This window comes from Lathamus discolor, chromosome 5, assembly GCF_037157495.1.
Source record: "Lathamus discolor isolate bLatDis1 chromosome 5, bLatDis1.hap1, whole genome shotgun sequence".
Taxonomy (NCBI): domain Eukaryota; kingdom Metazoa; phylum Chordata; class Aves; order Psittaciformes; family Psittacidae; genus Lathamus; species Lathamus discolor.
In genome coordinates, this window is record NC_088888.1 from 80,476,025 (window position 1) to 80,500,608 (window position 24,584).

The 24,584-nt window shown below is 36.7% G+C and overlaps 1 protein-coding gene across 3 annotated transcripts in view; it reads right to left on the reverse strand.

Annotated features, from left to right (window-relative positions):
* The window catches only part of LOC136015457 (regulating synaptic membrane exocytosis protein 1-like), a 79,718-nt gene that overhangs the window by 26,634 nt on the left and 28,500 nt on the right, over window positions 1-24,584 (reverse strand). For 2 of the 3 annotated variants that reach the window (XM_065681428.1, XM_065681427.1), the window contains exon 4: window positions 16,496-16,728. The exons of the other annotated variant lie outside the window; for it this stretch is intronic. In XM_065681428.1, coding sequence (XP_065537500.1) covers window positions 16,496-16,728 — 233 coding nt within the window. The remainder of the gene's footprint in view (window positions 1-16,495; window positions 16,729-24,584) is intronic. 3 annotated transcript variants of the gene reach the window in all.

A 24,584-nucleotide genomic window follows, 5' to 3' on the forward strand; every position in this document is an offset into this window, starting at 1 on the left:
ACTCATTTCTTCACAGTTAATCAAGTTCACCACATTAAAAGATTTTTAGGGATCTTTCTTACAGTGAATCCTGTCTCAGCTTGCGGTCAAAATACCTTTTATAATAGTATCACTAAAATATGTCAAGCAATCATGTGCCACTACTTGCTCATTTAGCTAATTTTACACTGCAGAGTGTCTGTTGTATTAACCTTTAGAGTGAGTCCTTCCTGATAGAGTATTTAGCTGAACTCCCCCAAATAAAGCATTCTTACTAAGAGGACACAAGAAACGAGGATGCTAAATGAAGGCAAGGTTGAATGTATGCACAGCCCACATTACATCCCAGCTGCACAGAGGTGAGTCCTACTATAAAATGGTGTGGGGGTCAAACATATTGCTTTTAGCCATAGATTCAAATTTCAAGAAAGCCACCACTGTCTTAGTTTGTATTGTAAGCATTACACGCTTTAATATATGGACATTTATGGTCCCACAGAATGTTTGCTTAAAACAATACTCCTAACTAAAGATTACACACGTGCTCACACACATACACGCACACACTTTGTGGGTGTTCAGGGCTGTTTCTTTTCCAGCACCAGTTCAGTGAGATTACAGTTATCTCGTAACGTGCCCCTAGGTACTTTACAGTCAGAAATAATTTTTAATCTAGTAATTACAGTCATCATTTTTCTGCAAGTCTTGACTCTTCTGCAGGCTGTGAGAGTTTCAGTAGGTCACTTCCAGTCCTCGAGTTCACTCCTCAAATGGAACGATGGCACTTACCATTCCTTTGTAAAATGCTTTAAGGTCTATGACCGCTAAGAATGCAAAGAATAAAGAATTGTTGCTACTATTATAGAGCTCTGACATGAACTATAAAAGTCAGAACATAAATAAAGAGTGTATATAATAGATCGCACTACAAAGCGAAGTTCAACAGTACATGTTTACATAGCAGCCATAGCAGTTCTTGCTCCAGTTGGAATTTCAAAATTATTGCTATACTGCTACTGCAACTCTGAACAGGATGGAAAACTTTGGACAACAAACAGAAGAAACCAACCTGCAAAAGGTCATCCATTTATCCTACAGAACAGTCATACTGAGATACCAAATTCTTGAGGCTGGAAATCAATCAGATTTTTCAGCACCAAGCTCTTAAGAGCAACTGATTTCTTAAAACTAAGTATATGCCACCAACAAAAGAGAACTTTTTAAAACTACCTCTGTATGTCACATGCTGATTCATATGCATGTGTGAAGAAGGAAGGTCTCTAAGTGAAAAAGAAATGCTGTGATGTAAAGCATCAAAGTTCATTTCCCTATTTTGCAACTTCATTTATTTCATAGTTCTTTTATAACAGACTGACGATCCTACTTCTCCATGGCTTCTATTATAAGTACTGCCAATACTGTAGTGATGGGTACCATGTGAACACAGATAGATAGTGTAAAAGAGGAGAAGAAAGTCAGGAGATGCCACATCTTTCACCCTAACCTGGCATCATTCAGCCCTTCTTTTGGGACCAATCATTGATCCAACTGGACACTGGACTTGCCTCACTGTTTCTACTCCTCACTTTTAACTCAACTAAAATTTATGTTGTGCAATATTTTTTCCTTTTCAGCAACAGACTATTTGCTCACTATATGTGAAAAGCAATATTAGTATGATAGTAAAAAAGCACAGTATGACTAAAAGCATTAACATTCAAAAGTTATTCCCCTCCCAGTAAAACTAAGATAGCTCATCATACCAGCACCAAACACACAGCAGCATTAGATGAACAGCAGCGCACTGTGACTTGCTGCGCTCTCTGCTTTTTGAAGACAAAAAGATCACACTTCCAGCTTGTAGAAACTGACAGTGTCACATAATAGAAAAAAAAAGGAATAGTCTTTTTAATGGTATGCTAAAAAAAAAAGAATAATACTATGAGTGAAAGTACTTACATTTTCATCATAAACAAGGTATCACAGGACAATGCTGTTATTACACATTCTGGTTGACTGATGACAAGGTATGAAAGGCTTGAATCATGACAGTTGTGCTAAGAGCACAGCTAATTAGAGTTACTATAAAATTACAATTCACTCTTGTTTCCATCTACACGGTTATTCAATTTTTGGTATGACTGGAAAGATTTATATCAATTACATAGTGTTAGTTTTGATGATGACATTTGCTTATCAGAAAAGGTAAGATATTTAAGGAGACCATCAGACATAAAACTGCCTTCCCTTATTTCTTCTGATTTGATGACATTTAAAACAATTAAACAATGGACTTACTGAAGGCTTTTCATGCAGTACTTTTCCTCCGAGGCTGACAGTCTCACTGTCCTTGATAAAAATAATGGCTCCCTTCATGCAGGCAATTAGTAAAAAAATATAGACACAGACATGTATGTAACTCTTGATTAGCATTCACACACAGACTTCGAAAACCTTTAGACGGTATTACATCTGCAACCAAATCCTGCCGCTCTTATGGATGCTGAGCAATCAACTGAGGAAAAGAGAGAAACCACTTATGAGGCAGAGAATTACTTCAGGGAGACCCTGAACCTTGGCTAATATGGGAACTTGGGACCCCATCACATTTCTTGCCATTGTTCCCAAGCTGGCCATAAACATGTCTCTCCCCTTGAAGCACACTATAATGTAAAGGCCTGTACCCAGGCACGTAGCATAAAAATGCTGCCTGAACGAAAATAAATAAAGCTATATTTGCATCTACATAAGTGCTGTTAAACTGTGAGCTGCTACTCAAACCCACCACAGTTTCTATGTCACCTTCTCAGTCACTTTTCCTCCTAGATTCCCTTGTCAGTGACAATGTTTCATCTGTTAAGAAGGTAAGTCCTGACCTGGATCCATAGTCCCTGCATAAAATACATCAAAATTGCCTGTTCCAACACATACCAGAGATGACAGCTCTCTTCTTGCTCTGGTATGAGCCTGTTGCCAGACCTGTGAGCTCTTTCACAGGAGAAGTGAGTGCAATACGAATTCAACTTGGTTCTGTCATGCCAGCTCTTGGAGTGGTTGTGCCTCACAAGGGATACTACTGAATCTCCAGAGAAAGAGTCTGGTTCCTGGATCGGATACTGTGTGTGACCTCTCTGAATTGACCTCTTCATAGCGCTGTGGAGTACCTCCACCAAGGCAGAAGAATCAGGTTCTTAACCTGATATGCCTCTAAGGTGAAGACAACTGACTCTCTCAATATGCTTTCCTGGTAAATTATTCCTTTCCTAACTATTAATACTAAACTGCAACAGAATACTTTTAGTATGCAAAAACCAAGCCAATCCCATTGTGTATATGCCCCGGAGTTTGTTTTCAATGCCCCTAGAACATTTTCCCCCATTAACATTTTAGTCATTTTGGAGCCCAGGTTGAAGAAAGCAGATGAGCCTTGTCAAAGAAATCCCCTCACCCTGCCCTGACCATGAACTCTAGAAAATAGCTGCTAAGGCAGGAGAAAAGATGGTTAGTAGGATAATTTTCAAAGCAAGAGTGATGGGTAACACTGATTTACTTTCATACATAAATGCTAGGTCACATCCATACCTAATTCAGTGTCACAGTCTGGCCACACTCTGACAGAGAACACTTCATATCATCTAATGTAATCAAACAGCAGAGCTATAAATAAAGCCATCAGCATCCATGTAAAAGCAAAGCTAATCAAAACAGCTGAGATTGCTCCCTGGGAGCGCTTTTTGGATATTTGAATCTGTTTTATAAACAGCAAATCCATTTGCATGTACCTGAGCTAAGATAATTCGTCCATCTGACAAAATTCTGTTCTGGGATCAGGGAAATCATTACAAATAAATGGATTCCCAAGACACTGATTTTTATCCCAAAGACACAAAAGCCACCATTAAGCCCACCAACTTTCAATAGTGTTTCACACTGGTATTTTACAAGCACCATTTAAAATTGAAGTTACCCAGTTAATCCAAGATTCAAAAAACCAGAAACTGGGTGTCTGTTTTGGGCAGCCACTCTTATCTTATCTTATCTTATCTTATCTTATCTTATCTTATCTTATCTTATCTTATCTTATCTTATCTTATCACAGATGTAAGGTAAAGCAGAAAGACAACTGTGTCCTCTACGCTTAACATTAAACCCCTTGAATGCTTATTGTCTGACCGCACTTGGGAGCTGTAAGCCATGATGAAACAGGAGAGGAGGCAGCAAGAGTGCTCAAAGAAGAGTGAAGCGGTTTGTCTTCTGCACTGACAGTGCAAAGAGGCAGTATCTCACATTGCCTCATACAGACTCTTCTGATTGGTTTCTTTCTTCAGTAATACCCAATCATGCATTTTTCAGAAGCTAGCAGGAATGTGTGGGCAATTCTGACTAGTCAAGCTTCCATCACACAAGGAATTTCTGCTGGGATTGCCAGACATCTAGAGCTTCCCAGAAGAAAAACATCTCATTTCTAAGATTTCTTGTACAGCAACACTTTTGAAGCTATCAGGCATCAGAAACTCAATTTTTGCAATATGAAAAATGACTATATCAGTAAATGAAATAAACTCTCAATGAGTGTCAGTCAGTGAGCATCAAGGACTTTTACAAATACTACACAACTGCAAAGCAATTCTCAGGTAAGTTATGAGGAGAAATGCACAACAGATCATCATAAAAAAAATATAGCCCTCTAGTTTACTCTTTCAGTACTTTGAATGTTTTAAGTCTATGACACTGCAGTTAAATATTTGTAGACTTCAGCCTGAAAAAATCCAAACAATTGTCAGATTTTAGTAAATTCAAGAAAGTTCAGGGATGAACCTTCCAACAGAGACCAGAGGATATATAGAGGCAGTATGTTAGGTTTACTGAGGTCTAAGGAAGTAACTATATTGATGTCTGTACAACACGAAATGGTAATTTAACTTTAATATTGCAGAGTATTTTCAGGCCTTACTCAGAGTAAGTTATGTGAAACAACGAATATACATAGCACCCAACAATGCAATAGAAATCAATACAGATTTAAACGAACTTAACATTTTATGCTATTGGTCCCCTTCTGGAAGTCATATTACCACCACACTCTCAAAATCACATGCTTATGAAACTTTAGAAAATTCGGCATAATGTTAAGAATGCTGATGAAACTGTAAACGTATGCCACAGCTGATGAAAATATTTTCACTTTGGCAGCACGGGCACAATTACTTAGAGATCCCAACCTCTCTGACTTAGTGAACTGTTTCTTTCCTTTGTCTTTTCTTGACAATTTGGAGAAAATCTAGCAGATGCAACAAAGTGGTAAGTCAAATGGAGTGGCTAAAAATCACTGCAGTTTAAACACTTGAAATACCAGTACATGTACAAAAGGAAAGAAAAATATAGTGTAAAATAAAAAACTCATATTCAAAGACAAAACCTCTGTTAAATTCTCACTAGTCTCCGATCAAATTCCTTAAAAAGAAATCACGCCTGGTATGTTTCGAGGAAAGTCATTCACACACACACACAGAAATCATTTTCATGGGATAACCCCCACTGCTCATGAGAAGTGTTTATACATGAAGTGCAAGTGGATGCCACTGAAGGGCCTAGCTTTGTCCTGAAGAAGCAGAAATTCACTGAGTGCCTCAATTCCTTTTTTCCCATCTCTTTGTATATCGCATTGGTTGGCAGGAAGCAAGCTTGAACTAGCAAGTAATACGATGTACTTGTTATCTCTTCTATATTCGTTCTATTTTAAGACTTGCCAAATTGGTTATTATTTACATTAAATTTCATTTATATGCCATCTAAAGCATGAAGTGGACTCAGGGCAATAAAAGTTATGCAATCAGAGATCAAACTCCTCTATCACACTGTTTACATTAGACCACTGCTCCTTCTCTTCTTGGAAACAAAGTCAACATTGGACTGGCCAATAGCCCTGCCTAGCAGATATGCTGCCAGAGGTGCATGTAGGAATGGGGCCAGTGACTGTCCTCGTTTATGATATATCCCCTCCTGTCCTGCAATGCTGTTGTTATCTGGCTCGCAGCCAGCTGATCCCTTCATGATCTGTAGAAAGTATTGGAGGATGGAGTTCCTTCTAGGACTGTACCTCCGGTGTGCTCAGAGAGAAGACGTGCTGCACACAGGGTGGCTGTTGCTGTGACTCTTACCAATTTGCATGAAGAACTCCTACACGGGGCAATAATGTACCAACATGGCTTTGCAAAGCTGGGCGCAATTTTCCAGCTAAATATTTTATTAGAAAAAAAAAAAAAAGAAAACATAATAAGAGAGATTCAGCAATACTGAAGTGTTTTGTGAAGTGATACCTGCTCTGATGCTGTCCGCATTCTGTTTTAAAATGTCATCCAAGTTTCTTTGCATTTAAGGAAATAAGCTGAATCGCGTCCTTTCAAGAGGGACACCATAAGCCGACAGATTTCATATAATTTTTCATCCAACTTAGGAACTGCCAAAAACCTTGAAAATTATTTGGAAAAAAAAAAAACCAAAACCTGGGGAACATTTTTTTTCATAATTTGAGTTCTGCATATTTCATTCCTTACGACACACAATTCAGAGTGTCTAAGGGACATTATCTGCATTGCAGACTCTATATAGATATGTATACAGATTTTTCATAGACATTAACATCATCAGCTGCAATAAAAGCAGAAAGCTTTATTGTTATCCTTATTATCATTATTAACCTTGAAAATCCCTTAAAGGCACTTGATCCTCTTTTTGTCTTAGGCTACATTCACTGCTTTTCATCTGGATTCTGTTGCTAGCAGTTCTATTCCTGGTTAACAAAAACACTGAAAAATCCCTCAAAGCCCATCTTCACATTCACATGTAAACTGCTAAACAAGACTGAGATAGTGCCTCTGAATCTTTGCATGCAGCTAACTCCACTTTTTTTAAGCTTAGCCCACTGCTATCTTACCATCAAATGTATGATTAAAACACCTTTATAAAGGTTGTAGAAAAAAAACCCTTCAGTATTTTAAAAAGTCAAAACTTTTTTTTTTTAAATAAAACTATTTTATAAAAGATTCAGGATTAAACGATTTCTCTCCCCTAATGGATTTAGAGATATTATACTTGTGTTTGAAATACTGTGCTGGATTCAAAGAAGAGTCTCTGCCCACATATAGATGAAAAGACCTACTTTGTCTTGACTGTGACTACACTGAAGCAAGCAAGATATTAAAAGTGATCTGTAAAAGAAAAGAGTGAAAAGAAAAATTCAGTTCTGTGTTTGTGGGGAAAAATTAAGAATGGTTAAAAAATATCTTTTACATTATTGCAAATTCTTCAGTTACTTGAGAAAAATAATACCATGAATGGTCTGTAAGAAACACTATGGGACCGGCCAGATTTCAAAGTTCTCTTTCTGCAGAATATTTTGATCTGCTCTTTGAAACTGTGTTACAGTTATTAAAAAAAAAAAAAAAAGATCAGGAAAAAAGCCACAGTGTGAGCAACTGCAAAATACAACAAAAAAATTGTGACATCTTGAGCAGCCATGATTGATTATACGATTGAGTAGATGATTGTACATGACAAGACAGTTCTGCCCCCCTACCTCGACTTCATACTTGGAAAAGCCCTGTGCAGATCCAGCTATTTCTATTCTTCCCAGTTTTATTTCTATTCATTCAAGTTTTATACTAGATAGCCTGAGCTCCGAAATGAACGTTTAAAAATTGAATGAGTTGTGCCATGCTGAGCAGGCTATCTCATTCAAACAAAGATTAAAGCTTATGTTAGTTAAGGAAAAGATTGCTTTGGAAAGGAAATAAAAATAATTTCAGGTCTACTAAAATTAAGCTAGATCCTCTGACTCCAAACAAAGGGGGCTTTTTTCTTCTGTGAGACAGGAATTCATTCCTGTACCACAGAATGAGAGCATTCTTCCTCTGAATGACTGCAGGTATTCTAAACCTTTCTAGATAATCCCACAAGTTCAAGAAAGCCAGAAGCTGTGGACCTCGTCAGGCAAGAAGTATATGAAGAGTAATAAAATTCAAGTTTAAGGCTGACATTCTCTTACAGGTAGGCATTTATGCAGAAATGTTTAATGTGAAGATAAGTAGACTTTTTTTCCCACTCTTGATAGTACTTTGGCATCGCTCTATTTGCTTTTTCTTTCATAACTTTGATATTACCTTGATAAACTCAGTGTTTTTACTTGCACAAAGTAAAACTTGTGAACACAGTGTGAATAGAATAAAAAAGCAGATAAAAATTGTCTTCAAACACAGCTCAGTTAAATACAGTCAGAATTACCAGTAGGTGTTTCAATAAAACACTTCATAAAAAGTACAACAGAAACATACCGAAGCTACACTTATTAAATACATTTGACATATGTTGAAATTATAGTTCTACAAGACATATATGACATAGCCAGCTAAAATCAAGATTACACTTTTGGAAAGCAGTAAATTCTCCTAAACACCATGCTACTTATATACAGGAAATAGCCCAAACTACTGTTATTACTGCAGTAACATCTCTGTTAAAAATAATCTCGGTAGAAAGTGCAAATAGGAAAGCAAATGAATACTTTTGAGTACAAGTCAACCAACCACGTAAGGCAGTCAAAAAAAGGAGAATAGCCACATGTAACACAAACTCAGCAGAGCAGCAGGACATTGTTTGAAAATACTAGCCCTTATTAGGAAATCTTTTGGAAGATGAGTAACTGGAACTGAATTATGTTTCTATTAAGGGTAGTGAATTCCTCAGCTAGACGGCACTGGTAAATAAAAGAGAACACGCTTACATTCACTCAACAGCTTCAAGGAATTAAGTATCATTACTAGAACAAAGAGTTCCTCTTACAAAAATAATCAGGTCTTTTTCTTTGTTTGCAATATTCTTCTTCATCCATTTGCTCGTTTCCCCCCTCCTGCTGTATAAACATTTGAGTGCATGCAGGACGTCTATGAAGCTTCGGCTGGCTTCAGGGAACTGCGTTTTGCTGCCAGGGTGTCAGTTAAGTTTACAGCCCAGATCCTGTCTCCGTCCCTAACGAACCCTGCTGCACTACAGACTTTTTTTAGCTTGGCTGAAAAGTCCATTTAATGCTAATCTCCCTCCATCCTTCTATTTGTGCAACAGAGCCATTGTCCTCAAAGATACCACAACGACGCAAAGCAAGTGCTAATGGTTTGCCCTGGGAAACACAACAAACCGTAAAGGGTAGAAGGAGTCCCACAGAGAATACTGAACAGCAAAACAAGGCTAACGAGTGAGCTGCAGGACAGGGCACCACACTTCTGCTAGGCTGCAGAAAGTTAGTTGTCGGACACACAGTCTAACATTAAGACAAATACTTGCAAAGTGTGTAGGCTTCAGATAACAAAGCGGAGGTATCTGTAGGTAAGGAAGCTCATGTGTAATGGTAGGTATCCTCGAAGAGATAAACGCCCGATGCCAGCAAACACTTGAAAATTCTCCTCTACAACACAGTGACTTACAGAAGACTAAACTAAACCTGTGGAGTAACTGCACGGCTGTAAACTCATGGGAATTCCGACTCTCGATCATTTTCTGAATCTACATTAGAAAAGTTGAGATCGTAGCATTTCAGCTGGATGAACAGGAGATGGCAACAAAAAAGAACAGAAAAGAAATCCTATGAACACGGCAATGGGATATTATATTAGATACCCCCCCCCCCCCAAAGTGCTGTTTTGTCCCTAGTGTGTTAAATGCTTTGAGAGGTTTAAGATACCTCTCTCTACTGATAGAAACTTTACTGTAATTTCAAGACAAATACAAAATTTATTCATAATTTATAATAGTTCTTATACCGCAGTTTCTGGTGGTGTTGCCCTTTAGCTTCTAAAACTCTTCTGCTTTTTAGGTGTTTACTCTCATTGCATTCGTGCAGAATAATCATATCCATGTTCAGCCTTCATTTTTATAGGCTGAACAAATCAGGCAATAACGCATCCTTCAGGGTCTCAATTTCCACAGAAATCCAGCGCTCGTTTTCTTGAATGCTGAGTGACCAGTATTCCCGATAAGCTGTCAGCTGTGCCTCATTCAGTGATGTCAACATTTTCATAGCTCTCCAAGCAAACATCTTACCTGATGCACCCAGGATAGAATTTACCTTTTCCCTGGCCAGATACTTACACACAGCTTACATTCAGCCTGTGATTTTTATTATATCCATGTCTTCCTCCTGCTCCTGTTTTTTCTAGCTAACAGAGAACCCAGACTGCATCTGGAAATTTTCATTAGTCATTCTGAAAGGAATGATCTTGCAATCTGCATTATCACACTTTATCTGAGTTCTATTATTCTAGTCCTCAAGTTCATCAGTCCTTCCTCTGTATCACCTGGAACCAGCCTATTTTCCGAATCAGTATCATCAGCACATTCTAGCAGCATACACACTCTCATTAAAATATTAACAAGATCTGCCTGTGATTTTTATCTTAGAAAGTCAGTAAGCACTCTCTGGCTCTTGTTTTAATAAAACCAGCTGATGCCTGCCTTCTAACGAGTTTGCTCCTGACATCCAGTATTCCTTACTAATATTCATGCTTTCCACCCAGTCTAATAATTAAGAGATGATTTACTGAAGTCCAGGTAAGGCTTTTGAACTTTTGTCTACCACTCAGCTTTCTTATGAAATAAATGTAATTTTTAAATAAACACAATTTCTTTCACAAACATAATAAAAGATATGAAAAAATGTTTTGAGTTAAAAGAATCATGCTCAGAAATGCAGCTTTTTCATTGTTTATAATTGAAACTCAGGGAATCAAAATAAGTTGTGGAAAAAAAAGCCTGCCCACTGCAAGAAAAGGTTGTGAAAAAGTAATAAAATCATGAAAAGAAACAATGGCTTTCTCAAGAAAGAAAACAAACAACCCCTCCTTACCCCAAGGCCCCCACCCTCCAGCATATTTTACTTCTGATTTATTATCTGCTTTATCTGTCTGTACTATCTAGACCCGCATGAAACCTCTTGCTGCATCATAAAATTACTCCAAGGGTAGACAGAAAATTCTCTCTGCTAGTATTCCTGAAGATTATGAGAATGAAAAACTGAGATTTATTTTTTCCTAGCAGTGTCTACTCTGAAATGCTGTAGTTCTGAGCCTGAAAGACTACTTTACTCTGATTGATTAATTTCTGTGTTTCCCAGGCAGTGTTATTTTTACCATATAGTAGTGCTTGCTAACAGTCATGAAGTACTGCCAGTGAACCATCATACTCTCCACCACTGGAGGACAATTTGTATAATGATGGGGTTGTCTTTTCTAAACATTCACCTAAACTTTGGTTTTCCAACAAAACTGTAAGAGAAAGCCTCAGAAGGTGAACTGTTTTGAGCCAGTAATGGGAACAATATACATTCAAAGTCTCATCTTTCTCTTACATGAGATCACTAATATTTCTCAAGCAACATAAACAGAAAACTAGTAAGAATACTGACATTAATGGTGTTGAGCATCTTGGAAAACAAAAGTAGTCTCAAAGAACTAAGATTTGTAAAAAAATATAGAGCCCATGTCTCAAAAGGCTCACCAGTCGCATCTCTGGTAGTTTTGTTCACATTTATCTCAAAGCTGTTATTTTCAGTCTTTCTACCTATACTGTTTAGTATGTTTCAGATATCTTAAGTAAACATTCCCAAACTATTTTGCAATTCCTTTGAAATTCTTACTGTCAATGCTTTTGACAGGAAAGTCATCAGAAGTGGAGTGGATAAATAATGATATTCCTTTAAGTCCTTTTTTTAAACAAACAAAACCACAGCCAGCCATCCTTCCATTTGCCTTAAAGAGAAAAATCCATCTTGCTGACTCAGCAGACAACTGCATTAGGCTGAGTATGTCATAGAGAAGTGGCACTACCAAATCTCTCATAGCAAGATGGTGAAGATACTGTGTCAGAATGGTTGCTAAGCACTGTTAGCACTTAAAAAGAACAAGAGAAGCATGCTCCTACTAGCAGATGACCTTTCTAAACCTCCAGCTGCTGACCAGGGGTTAGAAAGTAAAAGGATGGAACCCTTTCACCTTCCTACGGCGTACCTCTGCATGCACCAGGAGAACTGAGAGGGATCTAGGAATCAGAATACTTCTGTTTATTTGAGATTGAGCTTTTTCTGTTCTCCAGAACTGATCTCACTGGTGATCATTACCTATATCCACTTTGAAATGCATTATTATGTCTCTATTTATGGTACAAATTCTGAACAAAATTCTTTCCTCCTATGGGCAGCAGTTTTTATCTCTTAAAAAAAAAAAAACCAGGACCCCAAATGTGTGTGCTCGCAGCCCAGAAAGCCAACCGTATCCTGGGCTGCATCAAAAGGAGCGTGACCAGCAGGTCGAAGGAGGTGATCCTGCCCCTCTACTCTGCTCTTGTGAGACCTCACCTGGAGTATTGTGTGCAGTTCTGGTGTCCTCAACATAAAAAGGACATGGAACTGTTGGAACAAGTCCAGAGGAGGGCCACGAGGATGATCAGGGGACTGGAGCACCTCCCGTATGAAGATAGGCTGAGAGAGTTGGGGCTGTTCAGCTTGGAGAAGAGATGGCTGCATGGAGACCTCATAGCAGCCTTCCAGTACCTGAAGGGGGCCTGTAAGGATGCTGGGGAGGGACTCTTCGTCAGGGACTGTAGTGACAGGACAAGGGGTAACAGGTTAAAACTTACAGAGGGGAAGTTTAGATTGGATATAAGGAAGAAGTTCTTTCCTGTTAGGGTGGTGAGGCACTGGAATGAGTTGCCCAGGGAGGCTGTGAGTGCTCCATCCCTGGGAGTGTTCGAGGCCAGGTTGGATGAAGCCTTGGGTGGGATGGTTTAGTGTGAGGTGTCCCTGCCCATGGCAGGGGGGTTGGAACTAGATGATCTTGAGGTCCTTTCTGACCCTAACTATTCTATGATTCTATGATTCTATAAATCAAAACACGGGGATCAATACTGCCCTCAGTCACTTAGTGGTTGGGAACTAATATAAGAATAGCTTTAGGGCAATAAAGTGCTGTATCACAAAATCAGAACAATAGATGATGCTTTCCTATCATAATCTGTTTTCTTGTAATTCTCCTATGATTTAAAGTGTAGATGCTGTAATTATTTAGAAAATCTGCAGTTATATATTTAAATTTTATATATGTATATGTCTATATACAAAAATATAGGTTTGCAAAGAAAGCTAGAAAAGTTGGATTATAACTGAAATTTTACTGAATATACCTGGAGCTATTTTCATTCTTCTGTGGTCTTTCTAAGGGCTTTGCTTCTTTCTTTTTTTCCTTTTCCTTTTTCTTTTCTACTTTTTAACTGTGATAGCAGAGCTGGATTTCCATTAGGAATACTGCCAGAAGATTACAAGCTTTTTTTGATGAACTATAAAATCTATTGAATTTGTGGGCACAATGAACAAAGTACAGTAAGTAAGGATTTTGTCATTTCAATGAACAGTTATTAAAAGTATTATGAAATCTTGAACACAATCAAAAAGAAGGTGCAGCAGAAAGATACACTTTTCCTTGCAGATTTACACAGAAACAAAGCCCAATTCTTTCACTAACAATCTTATAAGGCACATATTCAGCATAAATATTTTGCAACAGCATTGAAAAAGATTGCACAAAATAATGTGATTACTGGTCCTTTCTAAATCTCAGATGCAAGTGGATCTACCCCATGTATGCAAAGTGGTCCACGTGTGTATATATAGACCCATACATGCATGCACAGGCTCACAAACACACACATTCCTCTTTTCAATTGAAAAGACAATAAAATCTTAGAAATAATAGCTACCTAGTACCAGTTTCATACACATCACTTCTATTTTTATATAAGATTAAACTTGTACAGGATGCTAAAAGCAAGAATTGCTTACAGAAGGTAAAATTCAGCCCTTACTGACAATTTCTTCAAATGAAAACAAGCAAGATGGAAATTAATTTTACTGGTTTTGAAGACAGTAGTAAACCGGAATTTCAGGTCTACGTGTTCCACAAAAACATGGAAGCTCCAGTTCTCAAGAAATACCTGACCTTTTGTTTTATTTCTTCTTTTCTGAGTTTTCAGGAACAAAGGACTGCATTATGTCATGCAGACCTGACTTCCAATCACGCAAATCATAGGAAAAAAAACTAAACTGACAAAGATAGGAAAAACTAAGGAGGCTGCACACACATTTCTGTATTTTTTATACTTCCTTTAAAATAACTGCTCTGTGTCAACAGCATATCTTCAGTTGCTGAAGATCTATGACAAAAGTTCATACCTGATACCATTTTTTGGAGGCTTGTACACCTCCACACCAGTTTTAAAACTGAGAATTTGGCTATTAGAACTGATTTTTACAACATCAATTTTAAGGACCTTGTTTATATTATACTGTCAAAACAGTTTTTTGTTTTAAACCTCAGTAGTGGAGACATTACTAAGATACTTAGGCATAACACATTGAAATGGATTAGATCTTTTCAGATTTCTCCTTCTCTCTTGTACACTACGGGAAGGAAGGAAAGTGGGTGCCTGATTTAGAGCATGACTACCTATTCTCCAGCAAAAAACCTATCAAGTGTCATGTGCATACTGCCCCCAAAAAATGTATTAATTCAACTCACTGATCTGTGACATAATTTAATTAACAAAATCGTGACTGATAAAACATGCCACATTTTATTTGCTTTGCTTATACCACAGATAGTATTGTTTGCCTGAGCCATGGAAAGGCAAAGTAAATATCACTCTCAACTCTGTTTTACAATCATTAATAATACATAATCATACTTTTCATATTTGATTTGCTGTTTGAGTTTCATTATAACGTTAGATGCGCTAATTCCTTGCAAAATTCCCATCGCTTTGAAATTAAATTTACACCAAGCAAAATTTGGAGAGCTAGAGTATCTTTCCATGATGAATGGGAACATCTGAGCTTTAAACAGATGATGCTGAAAAGTGTTTCAAAGTCAGAGGTTAGATTTTAAGTTATTTACTAACTTCACTGAGTTAGGGTTCATGCAAGGTAAATGTTTAGTAGCCCCCTGTGTCTTCCTTTAAGGCATACAGCCCTGGTTCCTGGTCAGAGCTGCACTACTGAGTAAGATGAAACAAAGATTTGCTCTGTCATGGCAATTCTTATTTCAATGACATTTAGGAGTTAAAAGGAAACCTAGATCAAAACATGAAAACATTCTGGAAAATACTTAAAAATATTTTCTTCATAATAAGTAGAGTAAAACACCAACCTAAAATCCTTTCTGTAACACAGCAACACTTTTTATTACTTTAAGAGCATGTCATTGATTCTGATGCATCTAAATTACCATCTTCCTGTATAAATAATATTCAGGCATGGTGAATTTTTGAGCAACACAATATCAGTTATAGTTCTGGCCTTCAAAGACACCTACTACATCTGTCATTTAGTCCAACTGCCTGAAAACATTCTTTCTGGCTCAAAATTCATAAATGAGCTGTGTGGAAAAGTTATTTATAATCTTTTATGTTAATGCTGACCAAACTTCACATTTGAAAGAATCACTTCTACTGCTCATCTGGCAACAAAAGAAAAGCAAGGTAAAAGGGTAAGATAGTTGATGACATAAATAAACAATATTGTTACTTACCTTAGTTTAGATTGCCCTAACTATGTAAGAGGGTTGCTGCAATATGTGTGCATATGCGTTCTATGATAGGCTGAAGCTTTTCCTCTTTCTTTTCCTTCTCTTTATAAGAAAAAAACCCCTAGGCCAGATCCTGCTCCCACTGAAGACAAGAGCAAAAATCTTCACTGGGGTTCAATAGGAGCAGAACGGGGATTTTAAAACAGGTTTTTTTTTCCTTTTGTATCTTTCAGCATGAGCTTTTGTTCCTTCAGGCTATGCAGATACGAAGCTTTTAAGATTTCTGAAGACGCAAAAAAGAACTGGAAGTCTTATGTTCCTAATGAAGCATCATGCTGTCATCTAATTTATCTGAAACCACTGACCCCAAATTGCCACTGTTTTTAAGAAAAAATATTGGATTTAATCTTGACTAAGAAATCAAAGGAAGTTTCTGACAACATTTGTTGCCACTACAGGTACAACCTATTATCCAAGTTATGTAACTGCCACTCATTTGCTCAGATTTCAATTCCAACATTTGTACTCAACTCTTGTGCTAGAAGAAATTCCATATACATAAAAACCTGCTCGTAGTTGAACCATCATCTACTGTTCATACCCACATGCTTCTTTTTGCATTTCCTTGCCTACCTTCAAAGCCTTGCTTTGAAGAGATAAAAAGATTTTTCATTGATCAGGACAGAAAGTTTTTATGATACGTATTCTAAAAAGCATTAGTATATTGTTTCTTGCAGATGTCTAAGAAAAGTAGTATCTTAGAAATTTATTCACAGCTGGAAAATCTTATCTCCTGAGTGATCTATATCCTTATTGATGTAACACAGATGCCACGGATGAAATAACCACTTTTGGTGAAGGTCCTATTTCCAAAAAGCGTGTGTCTCACTCACCTGTTTGGCTAAGTTGAGATGTGCTTCTGCTCCTTCGAGACACTATGGCAACCACTTTGGCACTAAGGCTGGAACGCCTTTTCTTCCCACCTGTTCCAACCATGCCGACAGCCGTGTCTGACTGACTCCCGTCATTGTGCTCCAGTTTATACATCTCTCCACTCACACTTGTGCTCTTAGTGATTCTCCCTGAAGTCCCCATCCGTCTGCCTTGCATTTTAGGAGTAAATGTACTACAGTTACAAAGTAAAAACAAACATGTTAATTTGTCTGTGCAATACCATTTCCAAAAGCATTTTTTTTTAAATCAGTAAATTAAAGTCTTGATACATTTTCATTTATTTGATTCACAAATAAAAGGTTAATTTGGTGCTCCTCAGAGTATATATTTCCAGTATTATAATTTGTTCTTTTAGGGAAATAAACAAAATGAACACTTTCCCATGTTTGTCAGAGTGACAGAGAGACACACAACATGTAAAAAGTCATGTGGAGCCTTACTGTCTCTATTCCCAGAACACAGAAAGCAAGAAACCAACAATTTCAGGACAAAAGAAAATGGACTAAGAGAATATATGTAGGTATCCTATTGGCATAGCTCACTAAATCCTTAAGACCTAATAGATATGATGACATCATCTTCTGTATTTTCATACTTCACAGAAAGAGATAATATGTAGTATTTTTTACATCTTCACTCTCTCACTTCTTTAAATGTAAATGCAATAATCACAGTATGAAGGGCAAAATAATTTTGAGACAAAACCCCTAATAATCCCCTAGAATTTTCAGTGATTGACACAAAGATTAATTGCTCTAGCAGTTCTGTTTGATTTTCTTTAGCTATCACATTGCTTTTGAATGTTTCTATACAAAACCGTTTTCTGCTCCTGCACATACAGGCTGTACAAAGTATTCCGAAACACACTTTAGAGAACAATCTCAAATATACACAGGACATAACATGACTGCAACCAAGCAGTGCCCTAGCTCCAATGGCAATACAAAGACAGTTATCACTCCGCAGAGTTTAGCAGAAGAACTAACATACCATCATTTCTATGAATCTGGGCCCTGCTAAAGCTTAAATCAGTCCTGTCCAAAGACAGATCCAGGAAAGCAAAAAATAAAATATACTGAAATTATGTTTTACTGACAGTTACCAATGTTTACTAATGCATGACCATAGGTAAGAGCTGATAAAAATAGACAATATTTTTTGATGAAGAAACTGCAAAAGTAAAGTCCTTGGACAGACAGCCTTAGTAGAGAGGTCATTATCAATCTCTGCATAGGCTTTTAACTATTTGCAGTGCTTAGGATCTGTTCCTCTTAAGTACAGAAAGGAAAAAACAGTAACCACCTTCAAACAGGAGGAGGTGCTGTAATTCAAGAACACATTTTTGTGAACCATCTTAGGCATACTGAACTTATTATAAGTTTCCTCTTGTTGTCTTCTATCCCACTGCATCTTTAGTGACTGGCTTTAAGGTTTATGTAGCAAAAATAAAAGGACATATGTATGTTGATGTTTCTACGTAAAAAAATCCTTTGTATTTTGTTGTAGATCTCCCCCAGCACACACTCCCTCACATGTATATGAGTGCATACACACACATTGATTCCATCATTCTAGAAAGAATTTCAGCTGCACTTTTTGTTCATTAAGAAAAACAAAACAAAACAAAAACTCAAAACCAAAAAGCCATCTTTCACAAATATGCAGCTACGAAGAAAGAGATTTTGCGTGAGGCAAATGAGTTCTGTTCAATGAAAAACAGTATCGAATTGAGAGAAAGTGCCCTAAAATATTTCCCATTTTCAAAACAGACTCTCAGTTGTTTGATTTTTTTTTTTTAAGGGAGATAACAATTAATATCTTTACAAAACATCTAACCTAGCAGCTACATTTTTGTTTTGCTTTGTTTTGCATAAAGTAACACAGATTTCTTTACCTCTCCACGAACACTGCAACATGAAAAAGCCATGAACTGGGATTGCCAAATAGGAATAACTGCTTTTCAAATAGAAAAGAAATTTAAGAAACAGTGATGGACAATTAATGCTGAAAATTCTCATAAAAATATTTTTCTACAGTTTGAGAAGATTTCTTGGAGTTCACCTTTGGGGCTGGACACTGGTCCTTAGCTCTACCACAGTATTCTGGCTATAGAATCATAGAATAGTTAGGATTGGAAAGGACCTCAAGATCATCTAGTTCCAACAGCCCTGCCATGGGCAGGGACACCTCACACTAAACCATCCCACCCAAGGCTTCATCCAACCTGGCCTTGAACACTGCCAGGGATGGAGCACTCACGACCTCCACAGAATCTTAGGAAATGTTTTCTCTTTAAGAAGTGATGCTACTAATTTGCACGCTTATCAGGAAAACCTTAAAATTGTGCCCATAGGGTTGTAGAAGGCAATGACATTGACTGGTTTGCTTCCCTTGAGGACTCTTTGTCATTTCAAAGAAAGGGCAGACCAAAAGTAAAGCCTGATACTTGAAGGGGCAGAATCACACATGCCTCATTTTCAGGGGTCCTGCTTTCTACTGGGATTAGACATGAATTATTCCTTCCCACATGGATAATTCCTTTCCAGCAGCATTTGGAATTGGATTTCAGTGACTATTTCTGTGACGCTACTCAAAACTTTCTGTAGTCACCTTGTTCCAATTTTGAGCCATGGGTTTGTTGTCAATTCTGTAACTCTTTAATTTATGCACTAATAATTTAGTAAGAGAGAGGGAACAAACTGAAAATACTTCTGTTAAGAGCATCTTGACATTTGAGTATTTTGCCATATTTGCTGACATACTAATCTATAAATGAATAATTTCCACAGATAAAGTATAAAATCTGCCATGCAAATAAAGGAATAATTATTTATTATACAACTGACTTTGCTCTACTGAATTTCAAGTATTTAGGAATATAACAGATACTAATCTTAAAATGTTTTTATGCCAGTCTCCACTTTTAAAATGGAGCTGAAATGATCTAATCTCACATTTAATGTTCTACTATATGTGAGCTGAAATGAACTGATCTCTTATTTAATAAGTTCTTAGGAGACAATGATGTCCATTAACTGAGAAATAAGAATTGACAGGATCACAGAATCCTATATTTGATATTAACACCTATATTAACACCCTAATTCGATGACAATGAAATACTTTCTGAATAACAGATACATACATTTGTTTTTCAAAGACTCATAAATTTCAGTTTTCATTCTTTGTGACAGGTAGAGAGAACTACAGGAATCACCTTAGCAAAGATAAAGATTGAGATACTTAGAATTCAGATTAATCTTGTTTTTACCCTGCAAATATAAAGTTCTGTTTTCGCAGGAAATATGTTCTAGTGTACTGTGTGTACAAAATAGCTACTAGTGTGCCACAAACAGGCTTAATGCGATAGCACCAGGGATCAAATCTTACAGCTGTCCAATATTTCCCCTTGCATATCTAAGCAAACAGATTAAGATTCCTTTGCATTCATCTAATCCCTGGGCTACTTTATTGTTTGACATTAATTGCAACAGTATCAAAAGAACAGGCATTTAAAATTCAGTCTTCCCAATCCATCTAATTTAGTACCCTTAGAACACAGTATTTTTCCATTCCATTGCTGGCTATCACTTGGAGAAATAGCTCCTATCTCATACTGTTACTTTTTTCAATATAGTTGGAGTTTAATTTATGAAGCACAAAGAAGCAAAAGATACACATGAATTTACATATGTCCTTTTGCACTTAACCCTTCTGTTAACAACATAACTAAACATTTATTTTCCATTACTGGACTTGCTAGGATTATTGACACATTCATGTAAATGCAGATGCGAGTTTTTGCAAGCCTGTGGCTAAAATTGGCAAATTATTAAATTATGTTGTTGATCCAAACTTGGCTATCATTATACAATAAATAAATACTGTTTCAGTAGCAGGATTATTACGAGTAACATTTATCACTATACTCCATTTATTCTGAAAATAAATAATTCATTAAATTTTTATTTAAAATTATTCTACCATCTTTAGGAATTCTTTCAACAAATAGTTCTGCCAAAATTTTATGCTGTTTCTAATTATGGACATAACAACATCATCAATGTATAGATGAAGAACAGTTACAGGCAATCTATCTGTGCCTCTGTTCTATTTTACAGATACTGAGCATGGAGAAGGAGTCACTTGATTTTTAATTAATGTATTTTTTTAAATTGAAGTAAACCACCAAAGTAAAAACCCCTTTGAACCCAGTGAGAGCAGAGGCATACCGTGGCCTGGGCTCTCCTGAAGCACTGGGGTCACCCACTATTCCCAGGTTCCCCATCAGCTGGGAAGACACCTCTCCCTTTACCAAGGGAAAAATTATTACACTTTCCTGCCAAAGCTTATGCAGTTGAGATGGATCCCATCTGAAATGGTATCTGCATTACACAAAGCAAAATCAAGGCTATTTCCATGTCAGCCATCAGAGCTGTGAAAGCAAGCAGCACTTGCTGACACTACCTGAAAGTTGTATGTGTGTCTGTGGGAATGAAGAATGAGCTATTAAGATTAAAAATTTATTCAGAGTAGTTTGAGTTACAAGCTGCCATAAAAATTAACTGCAAGGTAAACTCTATAAACTCTATAAAGTATGTAATCAACATACTACTAGGACATTATGGATTATAGCTGCTTATATTAAACTATAGCATACACAACTACATAGAACTGAAACAAACCCAGTCGCATGTGTTAAGTCATTGCACATCTTTCTACATACAGATATCTAATGCATATATTCAAGATGCATAAAATTATACTAGACAAATTACTTGGATGGAGAAAATTGGTATATAGGTATACAGTCAGTATTTCTCAGTAGCTTCATAAAATACATGCTAGTAGTAGATATCACCTGAAAAATAAAGATTAGATACAGGAAGCCAGAACAAACTTTGACCATAAACTCACCTATATAATATTTGAAAGTATATCCTTTTTAGGGAAAAAAAATCAAGTGTTTAGCCATTACTAAAACCACATTATTTCCTTCATTCTCTTAAACTTTCTGATGATTTATAAAAAAATACTTCAGATGTTTATTTTCATGATCATTCATTTTTACTCCTTCCATTTTCCCAATAGTGCAAGCCATGAGTAAATAAATAATCCCCTGTATTCCTTGCCATATAGATGATGTTTTAATGTAAGTTCTTTCCACACAGTTGCAGTAACTTGAATCTTTCAACAGAATCCCTGGCCTTCACCATCATGAGCTAGTAAGCTTCCTTTCTCTTCTACAGAATGCAGAATCACGTACTAATTCACAGCTGCTATGGCACCCTTTTGCAATGAGGTAGCTCATGAATACTAATAACCTCCTAAACATGTAATAGTTGTGGACCAAAGGGAAGATGAGCACTCCTTTATAATGAGGAACATTACATTTCTAAATATAAACTAAGTCTTATTATTAGCATTATATGAAATCTCATTAATAAATCCAAACTCTAAATTACCTATCCAGAAATTGCTCTGTCAGTTTTAGAATATAGGTATATATTTATATATGATATATAACATTTTCTGCAAGATTAATTACTGTACAATTTATGGTATTTCATAAATTAATTCAAACATGGTGCTTTACAAACCAAAGGACAAATGCATATCCCATATCAAAATTCTCTCTAGCCAGTCAAGAGACATTTTTAGACCATAAGGAAGTTAGTTGATCCAATGAAATAATAATTTGGTACAGTCTGTACCAACTGGAACTACATATTGATCAAATGTGCACATCGACCATGTATTAAATCCATGAAAAAGCTATTAGAATCAGAAGAAACTTGCTTCCCTTGTAAAGTCACCATATTAGAATCCTACTGGTGTATTAAGATAGCCGAAATTCAGTGTCTTGTAAATTGTATCTGTTCTTGATAATATTCCTATATTGTAAAAAATTGCTACTCAGTGATGTGTCGCTAGAATGATACAGCCCCATTGTGTTCAGTGTGTAAACTCTCACAAAGGTAAGGGTTGGGGAAGATTTCATTACAGAAGTCTCCTATGGGAACTTTTTATCATCCTACATCAGAAGATCAGAAAATTTCCATGTTGGAATATAGGATCAGAACCTGTTTTGTGAAAGTGCCTTCCTCAGTTAACACACTGACCAGTGAATCATGGAAGTTTCACAGCTCTGATGGATTTGTGTTGTTGTTTTTTTTAAACTTGTAAAACTAGTATTTCTCCATGAAATGAAAGAATAATAATTCAGAAAGTAAGCCTGTACATTACAAAAGATAAGCAGATTTTAACTATTTCCCAAGAATATTTCATCAAGTTAATTTATGTACTCTGAAAATAGCAGAGCAATGGTCTGTGTGTGCAGGAGCGTGTGTCTGCCTGTGCATACCCACGGCACTGTCAGCCTGAAGGCAACTGATCACATGAATCATTAAATGAAACCAGCACAAAAGCATTTGGTTACTGCCAGGGCACTGCTCAGGTTAAGCACTGCTATTAATGCCGATGAGGCGAGGCTAATGGGAATCAATGGACAGACAGCTCAAACGACTCAAACTTGACTGCAAATAGCCATGTACATATTAAATTCAAGTGTACCAAACACAGCAAGCACATAAATGTTAAACCTGTAGCAAGAAAATATGGTACTGGTGTGTACGTGTATGACAAACACAAAATGTGGAGGTTTTTCTGCTTATACTGAATAAAGGAAACTTTCTTCCGGAGCAAGAAAGCTTAATTCTTTCTTTGTACAACATTCAGCAACTATATATTATTCTCCCTGTTACTATGTATTGCATTGCTTGCTTTCCCTCCAAAGCATGATGTACCCATGATCTCACTGCTCTCTGTGTAAAAAGGCTACACCGTTACGAAATAGATTGTTCACTGCTCCTTTACAGAAGTAAATAATAGCAACAGGAAATAGCCACAAAACAGGTAATAGAGGAGGAAAATCTGAAAGCCTGAATGGAACAGTGGAAAGACAGGTCCAAAAAGGAAATACAGAAAATCTTTTAAAAGAGATAAACTGCAATGAGATAAAGCAAGCAAGAGCTACTCTAAGGTCTGAGCCATGGCTAAAACTATTTCCCTACATTTCTTCATTCTAAATATAGCATGCACTGCCTGTTAAAAATGTTAATGTTCTTATGCTAAAAAATTATGAATTACATTTCATCTTAATCAACTGCGGTAATTAAATGAAAAACCAATTAAAATTATATTTCAGTCTTTTTTCAAATCATTAAGAAAGGCTGCTGGTAACGTGACAGTTTCTTTGACAGAGGAAGCACAATTAATTAAAAAGCCACAAGCAATGCTCTGTAGCACATTTTTCATGTACAGATGTTCTGAAGGGATTAAAGACTCCATCTCCCTCCTTCTATGACACACAAAGCAGTTTATAATGATGGATTTAAAAAAAATCATTATCTTTGGATAATGAATAGTTAGAACATTAATTACTCTGGCTTCACCTTGGTTTTATACATAAATGACCTCAGAACCAGAAGTTCCCATCTGTAACAAAGAGTTTAGGGGTAGAAAGGATATGTTAAATTCTTTAAGCAGCTTAGCTTAACTGTCTTCATATATCTTGCCTCCACGATAGTAATTTGAAGGCTATTGCTCTCTATTCCTCTCCGCAGAAAGCAAGAGCTGTGACTCAGGTTACATCAAAGTTCTCGCCCTTGCCCTAAGAAGGATCACCTAAGAAGCAAGATCAGTTATGATCATGGAGATACAGTGCAGGAGGGAGGTGACTGCAGTGTGGGCTGTTAGGTTGTGACACTGAGCTGTTCCAAAGCATCTTGTATGCATGGTCTTTTCACTGTGATAATTATTAAAGTTGAATTGAGTTTGATTAATTAATTTTTTATCAACCCTCCATGTTTTAGTTAATACTTGCATAAATCTTTTGTGAGCACAGCACTAATACAAACATGTAGCAGGGACACACATACTTATGGATGCAACACATGGTGCATATTAGCATACTAAGTATGGAAAGCCCACATCAAAACCATGATTGAATCTAGTACTAACTGTTAT